Source organism: Martes martes (assembly GCF_963455335.1).
Source record: "Martes martes genome assembly, chromosome: 12".
In the NCBI taxonomy this organism is placed as follows: domain Eukaryota; kingdom Metazoa; phylum Chordata; class Mammalia; order Carnivora; family Mustelidae; genus Martes; species Martes martes.
This window is the reverse complement of record NC_137900.1, coordinates 25350477-25366931: the sequence shown is the minus strand read 5'-3', so window position 1 is coordinate 25366931 and position 16455 is coordinate 25350477. Positions and strand designations below refer to the sequence as shown.

The 16455-nt window shown below is 43.8% G+C and overlaps 1 protein-coding gene across 2 annotated transcripts in view; it reads left to right on the top strand.

The window, feature by feature from the left end:
- FRMD3 (FERM domain containing 3) overlaps nucleotides 1-16455 on the top strand; it is a gene marked incomplete at both ends in the record, with an annotated part of 298064 nt that overhangs the window by 179113 nt on the left and 102496 nt on the right. For both annotated transcript variants that reach the window (XM_080820271.1, XM_080820270.1), the window contains 3 exons: nucleotides 2348-2426; nucleotides 7477-7574; nucleotides 13580-13703. In XM_080820271.1, the coding sequence (XP_080676397.1) occupies nucleotides 2348-2426; nucleotides 7477-7574; nucleotides 13580-13703 (301 nt within the window). The remainder of the gene's footprint in view (nucleotides 1-2347; nucleotides 2427-7476; nucleotides 7575-13579; nucleotides 13704-16455) is intronic.

Sequence of the window (16455 nt, the reverse complement as noted above, 5' to 3'; positions counted from 1 at the left end):
TCACGGGACCCCCACACTCTCCATTATCTTTCAGCTCCCTTTACAATATTTGCCCATACCCATTGACCCCAAAATTCAAATTTTGGAAGTTTGTATTATAGAAATAAAAAATACAAATATTTAATGACATGTGCACAAGGCCATTGTAAATCAGATTGTATGGCAGAAATGTGGAAGCAATCTGAATGATAATTAAAAGAAGAGCAGAATACATTCTGCTGTATCCATAATATAAATTATAATGCAGTTAGTAGAGACAATGAGTTAGATCTATGACTATTGTCCCAGAGGGATGAGCAGAATAGAGCGTTAAGTGAGAAAAGCAAGAGAAACATATGTAGTGTGATCTCATTTTGTGAGAATCAATTATAAAAAAAATCCCTCACATATGTAATCATATTGGCAAGGATTTGTGTGAGTTTGGCAAAAAGGGTCGAAGAATGTTGATGAAGTTGTTGATGGTGGTGGGAGAGTTTGGGGTAAGCTTGGTGGGGACCCAAGGGACGGAGGGACAGAAATAGAGACAAAGTAAAGAAAAGTAAAAGAGGGTGGTTTTTCCATTCATCTGTCTGCCTACCCATCTGTGTCTCCATCTATCCACCTGTTATATGTCCATCCATCTATCCATCTGTCTGTCCATCCACTTTTTCCATCTGTCTACTATTATTGATCAATCATCGTCATTGGTTGTGCTTAAACATGTATTAATTTTGAAGACTAGTAGAAGAAGAAAAAATTTTCTTTTTTATGTTTTTTCCATTTTTTGCTCTATTCTTCCCTTATAAAAACAGTCTTAATCTTTCTACTAAGGACAGTCCAGAGATTTCGTAATAAAAAACATTAGGTTTAATCCTTTAAAGGTGATGACCTAAACAAATTACAAGAAATCTAGAAAATGTATAAAGAGTAAATATTTTGAGTCAAAACTGAAATTCTAGATATCATGAAAGATGAATGACTTGAGAATCACTGCTATTTTTTCTTTGTTTTTTGCTGTATAGATGGCGTTTATTTTTTTCTAGTGCTCCAGAAAAATGTTTCCTTAAATCTAGGGGTGGGTTAGGAGCATCCAACTGAGTTAAAAAATTTGCTAGTTCCTGGTGGAGAAGTAGGGCATTGAATGGAAAGAGTTCTGACATCTGCGTGTGTGGGCGTATGTGTATAATCGGTTTTTCTCTGCTGAGATGGCCAGAAAGATGCTTGTGTTTTCCTGTGATTTGGATGCTTTCTTTCAAATTATTTTCGAGAACTGTTTTCCATATTAAATTATACTCATTATGCATTCATATTTAATGCTGATAGTTCTTTCCACATAAAGAATTTTTCTACATACAGAATAGCCCCAGACATTATAGAGATGGCTGGGGATTTAACCCCTCCTTGCTATGAAGGAGGATTTGGGCAAGTATAGGGTGCTGTTTCATTTTCGCATTTGGACGTAGACTTGGAGTTGATCCCAAGTAGCTGTACTGAAACAAAGGCAAAACGTGAGCCAGTGTGTAAGAGCCATAGAAATAATAATGCTAACTATCGTATTTCTTTCATCTTCAGGTGTTCATTTTATATGCTAATTGAAATTTGAATGCATCTTACTACACTTGTGTGCATTTATTAGATCAACATTGTAAGTCAACACTTTCTATAATTAAGGGTATCAGAAGTCCTATAGAATCCACTTAGGTGGTCCTTCAGTACCAGATATTTAATGCACTTAGAACATTCTAGAATCATGAACCTCAATCGGGACTTCATTCTGTGCAGTGCTATCTTGATTCATACAAATCAGGAAGTTATAGAAGTGTTTGTTTTCATAGTGACTGCCTCATAGATAATACTCAAATAATGCTAAAAATATATACAATGTAGGATCTGTGCATGGCTGACTCCATTTTTAAAATTGCGACTTCAGTTCAAAAGCACCATCGTTTTGGGAAAACTAGTCATGTGCAGTGACATTTTTCCACCTCACAGTCTGAAAAATATCTCACTAGGGCCCAGACCAGAGCAGGCAATTTATCTGTCACAAACGGGTGGGAAGAATCCGGAGCAAAAAATGCTGTTTGAAGCTATGACCTGGCGAGAACGTGATGTGGAAAGTTGTGCTAACTGACTAGGTTGCCCGTGTCCCGCATTGGCTTTGGGCGTCCTGTCAAGCACTTTCTTTAGTTGTCACTGTGGCTTTGTTTTCTTGGCCATAATAAGATCTGCTTCCTCCAGAAAAATCCCTTTCTCCCCTGCCCCCAGCCCCCCAAGCTAGGCTGTAACTTCACGGCTGACTTTCCTGTGTGTTGGAGTCCCTGGTCTTTTGCTGCTTTTCTCATGCCTTTTTTTTTTTATGATGTTTCAGCTCATCCACCATACACCATGTGCTTTAGAGTGAAATTCTACCCACATGAACCCTTGAAGATTAAAGAAGAGCTCACAAGGTATTTTCCATTTGTTTGTATGTTTAACCCGCACCTTTAACCAGCCAGAGTCCTCCTAGGCTAGACGCGCCTCCCGTCTAGAGCAGTGCGGCTCCACGAAGCCGACACCCAGTTTGGCATTTTGGCTTGGAATGTTTCTCTCGCACTTAATTGTCTTGGGATTTTTCAAACAGTTGTCATTGGGAGTGTAATTAACTGCACACACAAAAAAGCGGTGGTTATAAGGAGGAGGTATTCTCTGAAAACATCTGACAGTGGAGTGCTAAAAATAAACAGAAGACGACTGTCTTTACGATCTGGGTGAATTCATAGCTAGTGCAGCCCCTGGGGACAATCTTTTGGATCTGAGCTGTTCTGGAAGGGAAATGATCACTGGATAGGATGAGCTGTTTGTCACCCCGCATTCCTCTTGCAGAATGGCCAACCGTGGGGCTGTTTTCTCTCCACTTGTAAACTCTTCTCAGGCTGATTGGGAATTTTCCAGTTCTCCGCTCTCCTCCCTTCTGACCTTCCTGGGCTGGGGCCATATTCAGTCCTTGTCCTGGGGTTTTGCTTTTTTTTTTTTTTTTTTTTAAAGATTTTATTTATTTATTTGACAGAGAGAGAGAGAGGGAACACGAGCAGGGGGAGTAGGAGTGGGAGAAGCAGGCTCCCTGCTGAGCAGGGAGCCCGATGCAGGACTCTGTCCGAGGACCCTGAGATCATGACCTGAGCCGAAGGCAGACGCTTAATGCCTGAGCCACTCAGGTGCCCCTGGGGTTTTGCTTTTGAGAACAGTCCCAGCCAGTGCAACTGAGAAAGGTCCCAGGAAGTCGATAGTGCTTAGTTCTTGACGAGACTCTGATTAGGTGACAAAAGTCACTTTGCACGATCAGCTCTCGAAATAATCATCGTAGGCCCGAATGCATCAGAGATGCAAGGGGATGCATTTTAGCTTATTGGATATTTTGCTTTCTCCTTATTCATGAGTCACCAGTAAAGCTAGACCCCTGTGGCACCGAGGTGACCTTGTGAGGGAGCAGATGGTGCCCTTCTCTATTGTTAATTTGCACACAACCATTAGTGAGCTTTGTGCTTGGAGATGGGGGCAGGTGGGCACGAGGGACACATAAATAATGGACATTATAAGTGGTGGTGGGCATTTTGCAACTTGACCTGCGTTTTAAAGATATTAAGGTAGAATTCACGGAACCTAATTTCATCACTTCCAAGTGTACAATTCAGCGTCATTAAGAACATTCACATTGTTGGGTAACCATCACCAGTATCTCATTCTGAAACATTTCCTCATCACCGAAGAGGACCCCCACACTCGTCCATCGGCAGTCTCTATTCACTCTCCTCTCCCCCAGCCCCTGGCAACCACTCATCTACTCATTTATTTTGCTGATTCTGGAGATTTCGTGTAAGTGGGATCGTGTAATATGTGGCAGGGGCTGCATGAAATACCACAAAAAAAAAGATGTTTGTCTTGCCCTCTGGGTGCCGATAATGTAATTAGAAAGATTAAATCAAATACTAGTGCTGGGCATTATTTAGTCAGATGTCAAAATGGCTCACTTTTGTCATATGTTCTCTTTATAATGTTGTCTGGAGGATAAAAATTGGATATGTGTCAGGATAAAAGTTAAGGATGGCTCTTTTGTTGTTGAGAAAAATCCCATTTGGAAGTAGAAGAATACGAAGTGTTAGTTAATAACTCCAGTCCAATTCTTCTCAATTGAATTCGCTAGCATTTCCCTGCATTTGACTGACGAGCTGAGGTATGAAGGGTGGAAGGTTATGAATATTTTAATGTCTCCACAGGAAATTAAGACAATGTTCTGTCCTTGCACAGATAGAAATGGACTTTTCTTAGTCAATACAATCCTTAGAATTCAAAACAAATCTAGAAAGTGTGGCCTGCCCCTGGTACTTATGGTTTAAACCCTAACTTGAAATCAGCAAGAGAGACAAACCATGAGAGACTCTTGACTCTGGGAAATAGACTGAGGATTGGGGAAAAGGAAGTTGGTGGGGGCATGGGGTCACCGAGGGATGTGTATTAAGGAAGGCACCTGACGTGATGAGCACTGGGTGTTATACGCAACTGATAAATCATTGAACACTACATCAAAAACTAATGATGTACTACATGCTGGCTAATTGAATTTAAATTAAAAAGTTGCATTCTAAAAAAAGAGTTTCATTTTTCTTTTGATAACTTGTTATTTTGTTGTAAAATAAAAGTTTAAGGAGAATTTGCTACATGAGAATTTAAGATCACATTCATGACTGTGGTTGGGATAAAGAAACTTTGGGGATTAAAGGCAGGTAGGAAGCAGTAAAACAACAAATACTCATTAAAGACGGGTATTTGAGATCACTTTTTGTTCTTCATTTATCTCTCCATTTACACAGTCCTCTTATAATCCTTTAGATCTCTAGGGCTTTTGTAAATGCTGGATACAATTGAATGTAATCAAAATATTTTGGTTTTACATTCTTTTTTTTTTCTGTAGTGAGAACCGTCTTTAAGTTCATGTTGGATAGAGAAGCAGTATTTTTTTTTTCTTTTAAGATTTTATTTATTTGCTGGAGAAAGAGACAGTGAGGAAGAGAATACAAGCGGGGGAGTGGGAGAGGGAGAAGCAGGCTTCCTGCCGAACAGGAAGCCCGATGCAGGGCTCGAGCCCAGGACTCTGGGATCATGACCTGAGCTGAAGGCAGATGCTTAATGACTGAGTCACCCAGGCACCCTGAGAAGCAGTATTGTTAATAGTGGCCCAAGAATGTTTGTCCCAGATCCTCTTGTGCTATTGTTGCTTAATCTTTTCATACAGGAATGATGCTAAAAGGAGATGCATTCTTATTATTTTTTGGTGGCTATTATATTAAAAAATATCTGAGCCTGATGCTATTTCTAAGGCTCAGTGGATTTTGTCAAAGGCACAGTAATCCATGATTATCTCTAGAGATCGCTGATCCCAAGGACCCAAGCTCCGGTGTTATGAAAGCAGATTTTCTTGCCTCTGGAAGCTTCTGTCAAACTTAATTTCAGAATTCTGAGATGAGAATCCAAACCTCTCATTCATCAGTACATAGCTATTTGAAACTATTTTTCACTACTAAACTCATCAAAAATGGAAAGGAATGCTTCGTGTTCATTGGGTAACATTGAACAAGTAAACAAGAAACATTGTGGCATCCGGCCTGGAAGTGTGTAGTCTTTAAAAAGGGAAAGATTTGATCCTTGGTTATCTGAATGGTTGTGGCCTGAAAGGCCGTGGGCCTCAAAGTCAGGTCTCCAGACCAGCAGGTACAGCACCTGGGACTCTGGCTCCTGTTCTAGACCTGGGAAAGGGTCAGCAATCCGAACTTTCATGAGGCTTCCAGGTACATTTAGATCATGTCAAAATTTGAGAACTACTCCCAGAAAGTTTATTGTCGAGAGTATCAGCTTCTTTTGGCAGATCCTGCTATGTACACCTCAGTGGGTTTCGTGTGTTCACAAAGTTGTGCCGTCATCGCCGCAGTCTAATCCGAGAACATTTTTATCAGCCAGTACTCATCCAGTCATTCCTTGTTTCCCTTCCTTCTCACTCCCCCGACAACAATTAACCTACTCTGTGTCTCTCTAGATTTCTCCATTTTGGACATCTCATGCGAATAGAATCATATAGTATGTGGCCTTTTATGTCTGGCTTCCTTCCACTTAGTGCACTGTTTCCAAGGCTTGTTCCTGCTGTGCGTGGATCTGTGCTTCATCCTTCTTCGTGACTGAATAATATTCCAGTGCGTGCCTGTTCCACTTTCTTTGATCGGTTCATCGGTTGATGGGCATTTGGATTTTTCTACTTTTTTTAGTATTATGAATAATGCTGTTATGAAAATTTGTGCATTTTTTTTCCAGTTTAATTGGATTTGGAGTCAGGGTCCACAGCTTGGTATTTTTTTTTTGGAAAAGCTCTCCGGGTGGTTCTAGTGTGCAGTCAGCACTGAGAACCACTGGTTTGGAACTTTGGTACTCAACGTGTGGACCACAGGCCGGCAGCACAGCCTCAGCATTAGAAATACTTATTAGAAATATGGACTCTGATGTCCCACCCTGATCTACTGAATCACACTCCACGTTCTCGCAGGATCTCTGTGTCATTCACAGGCTCACTGAGGTGTGCGAGGCTCTCATGGACGGAGCTCTTAGGGTCCTTACCTTACCAAGTGTCATGCTGTTTCTCTGCAAATTGTGTACCAGACTCTGGGCGAGAGATTTCAGAGGAACTGCCTTTGTGCCCTGCAAACAATTCCATACCAAGTCAGGCAAGAGGGTGTCTGACAGCTGAGCCTCTGCAGTGTCCCCAGAGCCCAGTACACAGCATAAAGCAGGTATGAGATAGAGAGTCATCAGATGGAAATGGCACTGAGCCCCTAATACTTCGCTGTGTCCAGTGTGCTTTAGATGACCCAGCACCCAGAGTTGGGGACCCCCTTCAACCGGCCCGTTTAGATCATGATCAGGTTTGCCTGGCTCCGTGGGCATCTGAGTGTGCCATCCCTGGAGAGGGGGACAGTGCACCAACCAAAGGACAGCTCTAGTTGTGAATAAATTGGCTTTCAGGGCTCATAACCAAGTCCTTTTGAGATTGATGAATGTGAGTCTGTCTGCCGCTGAGACTCCTCTCTGGATACCGAATGAGTTCATTCTCATACTCTTCATTTCACACAGAGTGGGGGCACCTGTACCTGTTGCGGGGGGGGGGCAGTGGTGGTCACCATGTGGGAGTTCCTTCCAGGAACTCTGGCTGCTGGGCCCTGTGGCTTTCCTCTTCCTCATGTCTCTTTAAGGAGGGCCCATGGCCCAGCTATAGAAACTGCCACGGTCACAGTCATATCAGATTTCCTGAATCCCGAGGGTCCCTCGGTTTCATCTGTTTGCCCTCCGAGGGGCTGGGTGTGGCTCGGCTGCTCCGGGGAGCTGAGTAGAGCGGGCGGATCAAGCATGAACAATCCTCCCACTTTTTCTAGGCCTCAGCCAAGACTTCCGCTGACTCTCGCTCATTTTGTGTTGCAGGTATCTTTTGTACCTGCAGATTAAAAGAGACATTTTCCACGGTCGACTGCTCTGCTCCTTTTCAGATGCTGCCTACCTGGGTGCCTGTATCGTTCAAGGTAAGTGTGGCTGCAGCCGCCCACCACTCTGAGGGGCAGTGGGGAGTTCTGTGCTCAGAGCTCTGACCGCCAGGCATGGCGCCTGTTGGGTATAGTGAGGGGGGAAAAGTCTGTCCAGGGAGGTAGGTGTCAAACAGTTTGAAATGAAATGTCCAAGTGTTTACATATATAAATGCATTTATATATATATAAATTATATTTATTCTTTAAAAACACTTAAAAATAATTAAAAATACACATAAATTATAAAATTATACATGTAAATAAATATAGACAAATATATACAACAATATATATTATGTATAATATATATTCCTGTGTGTAGAGATGTGTCCACATGCAGCGTATCGAGCTCTTCAGTTTTTATAGCCGTGGAGAGTGACGAGGAGAGGGCCGGACTCACACTCTTGTCATACCCAGGTCAAGTCTCACTTCCCATCCACCGGCCATCTCAGCACAGACAAACTGTCTCAGCTCTTTAAGCGTATATTAAATGGGATGGCCTGCCTCCTTCACTGCTCTGTGAAGATTCCACAAGACTTATTTTCAGGGTTGAACCTGTAGGTTCAACCTACTGTAGGAAACAGTAAACACATATGACCCAGGTGTTGGTTTCTGGATGTTTCTACCTGTAAGAAAAAAACCACCTGAAAGGTGGTCTCCTGGGCCCAAGGTGGGGCAGGGCCATGGGGGTGGGTCCAGGACCCGAATGACTCAGTGTTCTCTTCCCCTGGGCCAGCTGAGAGGCAGCTGGCAGCGAGTCCTATTTGGAGGGACCCAGGTGATCCAGCCTTCTGTGGTGTGACTGCTAATGACGTGTTTATGAGAGAAGGGGAGGAGAAGGGAGGGGAGATGGAGAGGAGTAGGGGGGAGGTGGAGGGAAGCAGAAGGAAGGGAGAGAGAGAAGGACAGTTATCAAGTGAGCATGTCCTCTTTATGAAGGGTCTGGAATAACGTAAGAACTTATGATGGGTCATAAGCAGATCATGACCATTGTCTGCCTTCACAATTCCAAGCTTCGTTCATAGCTTAAGAGAGACACCCATGGTTCTCCTGGGGTTTCACTGTCGCCCATCACTGACCCCGTGGGGTGCCCCATGCCGTGAAATAGTTCCTTGGGCCCTGTTTCTGGGTGTGTGTGCTTTTTGAAAATTCTGAAGAGAGTGTCTGTGTTGCTCTCCCCCTCCTCTGGGATTGATCCAGTGCTGCACAGCAGATGTCGGCAGAGGTGTCAAAACCCTTGGAGATATTCAAGTTTAAAGTCAGAGCTACAGTGATACAGTGATGAGAAATGGTCCTTCCATCTGCCCCGCGGTGGCTTATGTGTTTCCCAAAACCACCTCTCTTAACAGCAGAACTAAGGAAAGGATGTTAAAACCCAGTCTTCCCCTTTCCCTGCGAGACTGCGAATTCCTGGTTAGGGTGCACCGTCCTCCGTAAGGGAAAAGCAGATCAATACTAATCCAAGCACCAGACCAGCACATGAGCATTTCAGAACACATTTAGGCATTAGCGAATCACGGTCAAGTCTCCAAGGACAAGCTCACGATGGCTCTGTAACAGGAAACTCGCCATCCTGTTTTATGTTTGCAATAAAGCCACCAGGTCTCCCCTTGGACAATCAGGGCCCTCGGTGCTATTATCCCTGAGCACACACACAGCTGGAAACAGACTGGCAGACCTCGAAAGGACCCTTCGGCTCTAAGATACAGCAGTGTCCGCGGGCCGTTTATAGCAAATCCAGCAAACGCTGGATTCATGATGTTCTCTGGTGTTTGGGATGATCTTTCAGCAACTCTAAAGATCATTACAAATGCAGATAAAGATCTGCTTTGTTGGACCTGTTTATGCTTACCGGAGAGAGAGAGAGGGAATGTGGAGGAAAAGACTAGAAAGCAGGAGGCCTCGTGGCTTTTCGGTGGCTTCTGACTCACTAGCGCTCTCTGCAGGAGTGTGTGTGAAAGTTCAGAATAGTCTCAATGTAGAAAACACACTGTTGCTACTTGTAGGTACTGCATACAGTGAGTGTATTTAGTACGTGCAATGCGTTTTTTCCATAATGCAAATTGCAGCACACATACCCCAAACCCGAGGGAGCTATTTACTTCTTTTCTTGGTGAAAATAGCATCTTTCCTGTTCCTTCTATAGAACCACAACATGGTGGGATTTTCATTTTTACCTCCTCTGCCTGGTGTGTACCAGATATTCAGAACTGAATTTGAACTCGGTTCAGTTACCCCTTCCTCTGAGAAGTCTTCCTGGGCTTACTAAAGTAGCCTCTCTCCTGCACCCCATTCTGTCTCCTACCCCTGTTTTGTCATCTTTTAAGTGCTTCTGTCTGAAATTATGTCTTTGAGTTGTTTGGGGACTTCTTAGGCATTCTCTCGATGTAGAATCTGAATTCTACGGAACTAGAATGGGGGGGGGGGATGAGTTCACCATAGTATGCCTGTGTCTGGCACGCGGGAAGTTCTCCAGTAATGATGTCGAGTGAACCCGGGCGTTTCCCGACATTGCACCACTGTGTGCTGGGAAAGAGTGGCAGGTTCCCTCCCTTCTCCATTTATTTGTTCATGTTCTCTGAACATGTATGGAGCAGCTGCTAGGTGACAGGCACTGCGTTGGGAAGTCCTGGGTTGGGAGGGAGGACAGGGGAGAGACCCAAGTAAACAGGCAGTGTGAAGTTGTGTGAGTGGCTCAACAGAGCGATCCCCAGGTCCCTGCTGTGACCTCAGGAGGGCTCCTGACCCAGCGAGGGTGGTCAGGGAAGGCTCCTGGGGATGCTGACCCTGGAGCATCCCATCTCTTGTGTTCTTCTGGAACGAGTTGTCTCCGAACCAGGGTAAACGCCTCGCCAAGCTTGCCCTTTGTACCTACCATCACCCCATAGCATCATCCTTCTGCTTCAACTCTTCTGATTTTTCTGACAGTTAAACTCCCTTAGAAACACTCTAGGGCCTGTTTCAGATTGCACGCCGTCTGCTACACATTTGTCACAACTTTACCCTCACTTACCCAACTCCCCCTGATAGTCTGAATAGTTACAAGTCCTGAATCATTTATGACCTGTCTTTTGCTTCAGGTGAAGTCAGTTAAAGACCAGCTTTAACGGACAAAAAAGCAGGGCACATGGCGCAGGAGGCATTGACATTTCCCTTGTTAGCCACCGAGTGCCGGGTGCCATGGCATTTCTTCTCTTAGTTTTCTGGCATTTTCCAAGCTATTCATTTGCAGTATTTAGCAGTACAAGTTCATTTTATTTCACAAGTTTTCATGGAAAGAGACCCCCCTCCTCCTGCCCCACCACCAGCACCAAACAAAGCCTTCCCTTAGCAACCACCATGCAGGCTGACATTTGCATCGAAAGTGACCCAGTTTTGTACTGGTGGTCCATTGTCTATGGAAGATGGAGGCATCTGGTTATACCGTCTCCTAAGTGTTCAGGTCCAGCCCACTCACAGGGTGATACGTATGTGTGGGTATGGGTATTGGTGTGTTATGTGTGTATTTTTTGAAACTCGAGTTAATCATCAGTTGGTGGCTTATTCTCTTCACTGGTCGCTTTGGGTCCATCAGTTGATTGATTGATTGGTTGATTTTCCTTTTCATTATTCTCCATTTCCATTGCTAAAGGCAATGACGGGGTTCACACAGATCTTCAACTTTGCATACATCCTTATCAATGATTACATTGTTTTGTGTATATACGCTTCTAAGTTTTGTAAATCAAATGGGGCCATAAAACTCATTTTAATCTCATGCTCAAAACACTGTTCTGGGGATCTATTCATGTTCTTGGGTTTCCATCGATTGCTTTTAATTGCTACAGAGTATCCAGTAGGGTACATGGCTCACATTTTATTTATTGCTCCTACCAACAATGAACACACAAGTTGCCTTCATATCCTTTCTTGTACTTAGTTTTCCCAGATATATGCCCAAAAGTGGGATTGCTGGTTTATAATATTTGACTAAATATGCCCAGTTTGCTCTTTGGAAGAGCTGTGTACATCAAGGATCCTCTAGAAGTGAACACATATTGGGGCGCCTGGGTGGCTCAGGGGGTTAAGCCTCTGCCTTCGGCGCAGGTCATGATCTCAGGGTCCTGGGATCAAGCCCCACATCAGACTCTCTGCTCAGCAGGGAGCCTGCTTCCCCCCCACCCCCCACCCTCTGCCTGCCTCCCTGCCTACTTGTGATCTCTCCCTCTGTCAAATCAATCAATCAATCTTAAAAAAAAAAAAAAGAAGTGTACACATATTTCCATTTCTTCATATCTCTACGGAAACATAGAATCATCCCACTTCTTAAACATTTTGCCAATTTTGGTGTAAAGTGATGTCTTGTTTTGGTTTCCATAGTTCTGACGACTGATGAGTTTGAGTATCTCTCTGTATTGACTGTTTGTATCCTCTGACCATCTTCCTGTTGGTCTTCCTCCCTCTCTTCTTATGGATTGGTAGGGATTTCTTTTTATTCTAGATATCAGCTCTCGTTACTTTACAAATATATTCTTTCAATTTGTGGTCTGTTATTTTGGTGACTGTGATACCTTTAATGCATAGAAGTATTTTAATTTGATTTGATTACTTTCCCTCATATGGTTGATGGTATTTGGGGTCTTATTTTTTTTTTAAGATTTTATTTATTTATTTGACAGAGAGAGACACAGCAAGAGAGGGACACAAGGAGGGGAAGCAAGAGAGGGAGAAGCAGGCTCCCTGCCGAGCAGGAAGCCTGGTGGGGTCTCCATCCCAGGACCCTGGGATCATGACCTGAGCTGAAGGCAGATGCTTAACCCCTATTTTGGGTCTTTTAAATTTTTTAAAAGTCCTTCCACATGTGGGATATATACTATAGGTAGTTTTAAGAACTCTGTAATTTGAATTCTTTTACAAAGCTTTAAAGAGCTTTCCTTTCCTCCCAGTTTTGTCTTTTTGTAGTCATTAGATGATTCAACAATGAAAGGACAGTGGATACAAATTACAGAGTTGGATGTGATTTTGCAGATGTGTTCAGGCATATTGATTTTTATCTACTGCAGAGTCATGTTGGTCATCAAGTTCTTCTAATACAATTTTCCCACCCTCTTCTAATCTTCTTTCCTGGGCCATTTCTGCCTGAGACACTTGCCCCTTCTGGCCCATTTTCCTTAGCAGGCTTGTGCAATTAGTACTTTTCCCCATGGCCAGAACATCACCTTTGCTGTTTCCAGCTGTGGTTGATGCACATTCTAGGTCCTTCCTCTCCTAGATCCTCTGGGAGCTCAGAGATATGCCAGCATTTCTTTTTGCCCTTAAAGACCCTTTGCAGGGACTCTGTATTACAACCCAGCAACAACCTTCGTCTGGTGCACTTGCCCAGGCTTAGATTTACACTCTCTAATCTGAAGAGCATTTCACTTATTTTTAAGTGCAGTCTTTTTGGGCGCCTTCATGTTGGGATTTTTTTTTTTTTAATTGGTTACACCATACTTGTGCAAATCTCAGAGCAGGCAGCTCCAGCCATAGAATTCCTAGACTCAGAAAATTAGCTATGGAAGGAACCTTGAGGGATAGCCAGTGATTTCCCGCTAGCATCCTGGGGAATGTTTGGAAATACTGGGGGCCATCTGTGTTGGTCACAATGACTAGGTGTGCCACTAATACTTAGTACCTAAGGGGTAGAAGTGCCCTGACATGCCTTGGAAGGTCTGAAACAATAAAGAATTGTTTAGCCCCCCGCAAAGGCCAGTAATTCCCCATTGCAAAACAACTCTTTAAATTCCTTTATTATATAGATCAAGAAAACAAGCCTCAAAGAGGTTGGCAAGTGCCCAAGATCCTATGGCTAAATTGAGTTAGAATATGGGCTTCTAGTCACTCAGGCCTTGGTCCTCCCATGGTTACAAACACATTTTGCTGGGTGAGCTCCTGGCAGCTCTTCATTTGGGTGGGAGGAACCATTCCTCAAGTACCCTCACCTTGTTGTTCTTAATCTTTCTCTCACTCTTCACTGGTTACAGCTGAGCTCGGCGATTTTGATCCCGATGAGCATCCTGAGAATTACATCAGTGAGTTTGAGATTTTCCCCAAGCAGTCACAGAAGCTGGAAAGAAAAATAGTGGACATCCATAAAAATGAACTCAGGTAATAGGGGTAGACATTTGGAAGAATGATGGGAGCGAGAAGGTATTCTTACTGCAGGGAATGTGGAAATCGTGTTGTGAAGTGAGAGTATTGGTAATGTATGAGTTACCACTGTAATGTACGAGTGGACCGTTTCAGGGGGCGGCATGATCTTTCTGGGCACTGACCACAGGGTCCCCTGGTTGGCTGTCTGGGAACCACCCACAGTTATTACAGCCATATAATTTCCTATGGGTTTTAACCACCCTGAGTTTCTGTAAGTGAAATCTAGGGTAAGTAGGTAATCATTTCTGTTTTGAATTTTGCGTTGCCTCTTCCTTTCCTGTGGCCACTGCTGAAGACTTGCTCTTGCGCCAGGATGATTATGACTGATTACAGAGTCATAACAGTAGAACTAGCAGAATGCATACAGTAGTCACTGTGTACCAGGTGCAGTTCTAAGTCCTTGTGCGTGGTGACTCATTTCATCTTCACGGTGACTGGGAGATAGGCGCCATGGCTGTTTCCATCTTACAGATGAGGGAACTGAGGTACAGAGAGATTAAGCATCTTACCCAGACTGGCAAGTGGCAGAGTCCAGACTTGAATCCCGACAGCCTGGCTTCGAGATCTGTGCTCTTAATCCTTGTGATGCTTCTGCTCTGTGTAGGCTATTATGTGTGAAAGGGAGCATGGTTAGGAACTATTGACAGCTTGGAGTCAAGTAACTCAGGTGCTCTAGTCTTTAACTAGAATTTAGATCTGTGCAAATCATGGAAAATTCATGGTAATGTTTGGTAATAATAAGCATGGGTTGGTATGTTTGGTAAACCTGGTAATAATAAGTATGGGTTATGTTATGACAAGTATGGACGAAGACCTGTATGAATGAGCTGCCTCTATCTTCTGAACCTCTGATAATTGTGTGTGTGTGTGTATGTGTGTGTGTGTGTAAAAATATATTGTATATTGTATATATAGATATATATATATGTAAGTGTCCCCATATTATGAATTCTGGAACAAGGAACTGTCCGGTTGACAGGCAGTGCTGGAATTCCCTACCTGATGCAGGCACTCCCCCTTCTGGTGAGTCTGAGCAGAGGCTACATGTAGGCATTAAAAGTGGCTGCATATTTCAGCTTTGGAAAGATGACCTCTGTTCCTAACAGATGGAGATGATTAGACATCAAAATATTGTACTGATTTCAGAAAGCAATGTGTCATATCTATGGGTAATTTGGGAGTATTGTCTCCTAATGGAAAGTTTTGTCGAAAATACAGGACACTGACTACTCTTTTTACATCTTAGGGATGAGAATGGTAGAGAGGGGTACAAATAAAGTTCCAGTATTCTGGCTGAGGAGTTTGTGCACAAGCACTGTCTGGGCAGCTGCAGAATGAGAATCTCTGGGGAGAGGCATTGCATCCCCTGTGTGGATAGGTGGGACTGGGAATCCAGAGGCAGGACCTCAAATGCTCAGGGCATATGATATTAGTAAACAGCTAGTGAGCATTACTGGATGCCACAACACTGTGCTGAGAGTCTTACCTGTGTCCACTCAGTCCTCCTAAACTCTACAGGGGAGGTGCTCTTGTTGCTCCTCATCCAAGGTGAAGAAAGCACAGTGGGGAGTGGATTAAGGACTTGCCCTGTTAGTGGCAAAGTGAGGACTTGAACCTTGCTCTTACTTGACACCGCACCCCACGCTCTTCCCCACTCCGCCGAGCAGTCGTCGGCACTCAGGTGGTCAGTCGTGCTGGTGTTGCACATGATCACTGTGGCGGTGGTTTGAGGACAGTGAGCACGAGGACCAGAGATGCTATGGACCTGGAAAAGAAAGAAGAGATTTTTGAGCAGCCTTATATCAAGAGGGTGACCCACTGAATTTCATGAGTAAATGAGTGAATCAAAGAAGATTCCAGATTGTTTTTTATAATCACAAAGCTGTAGATTGAACCTCATGCCAGCACCTGCCTTTGTTGATAACCCTGAAAGTAGTCGTCATACACCAGGGGGAGCAGGGGTGGTCATCATTCAGCCATCATGGAAGTAAATCTTGGAAGTAAATGCCATGGCTCCATCAAAGCTTCTGTTCTGGAGCACTGTGCATTTGTCACATCCAGAAAGCTCCTGTGAAGAAGTCAGAGTTGTATGCTGAAGGACAGAAGAGCCAGAAATTATATGACATTGCACAGAGGGGTGCAGAGGGTATTTTTCCTATGAATTTTTGCCCATTCTCAAGTAGTTGTGCATTTCCTTTTGTATCAATGCAGCAGAGAGAGATGATAGGTTTGGATGGAAAGATAAAAAGAGCAGAACAAGCTGACAGTGCAGAGGGAGAGAGTCTTTCTAGCCTTGGTTGGAAACCTGCCATAGAGACTGGGTTACTCTGGGGGTTTGCACAGGTTGTGAAAGTGTTGACTTCTCTGGTGTGGGAAATTGGACCTTTGGTTGGATTGCTTTGTAAACCCAACAGTGTCAGGAAGGAGTTATAGATGGAAGAGAGCCATATGGGGCTGTACCAAGGTGTTACCATCTTATTTTCCCGGGTCATCAGAGCACCCATGACCCCCCTACACAACAAAGGGATAATGTATGATCATTGAACTATTGTCACAGAAACTTCCTGAGAGGATTCAGCTGGCCTTTGTTGGGGTTTGAGAGGCCCCAAAACTTAACCTCCTGCTTCCTGCCTGGTTTCTGAACCAGTGGAGAAAGAAAAACAAGACATGGCATGTGAGACACAAACTAGAGCAGGAATGGTGTTGG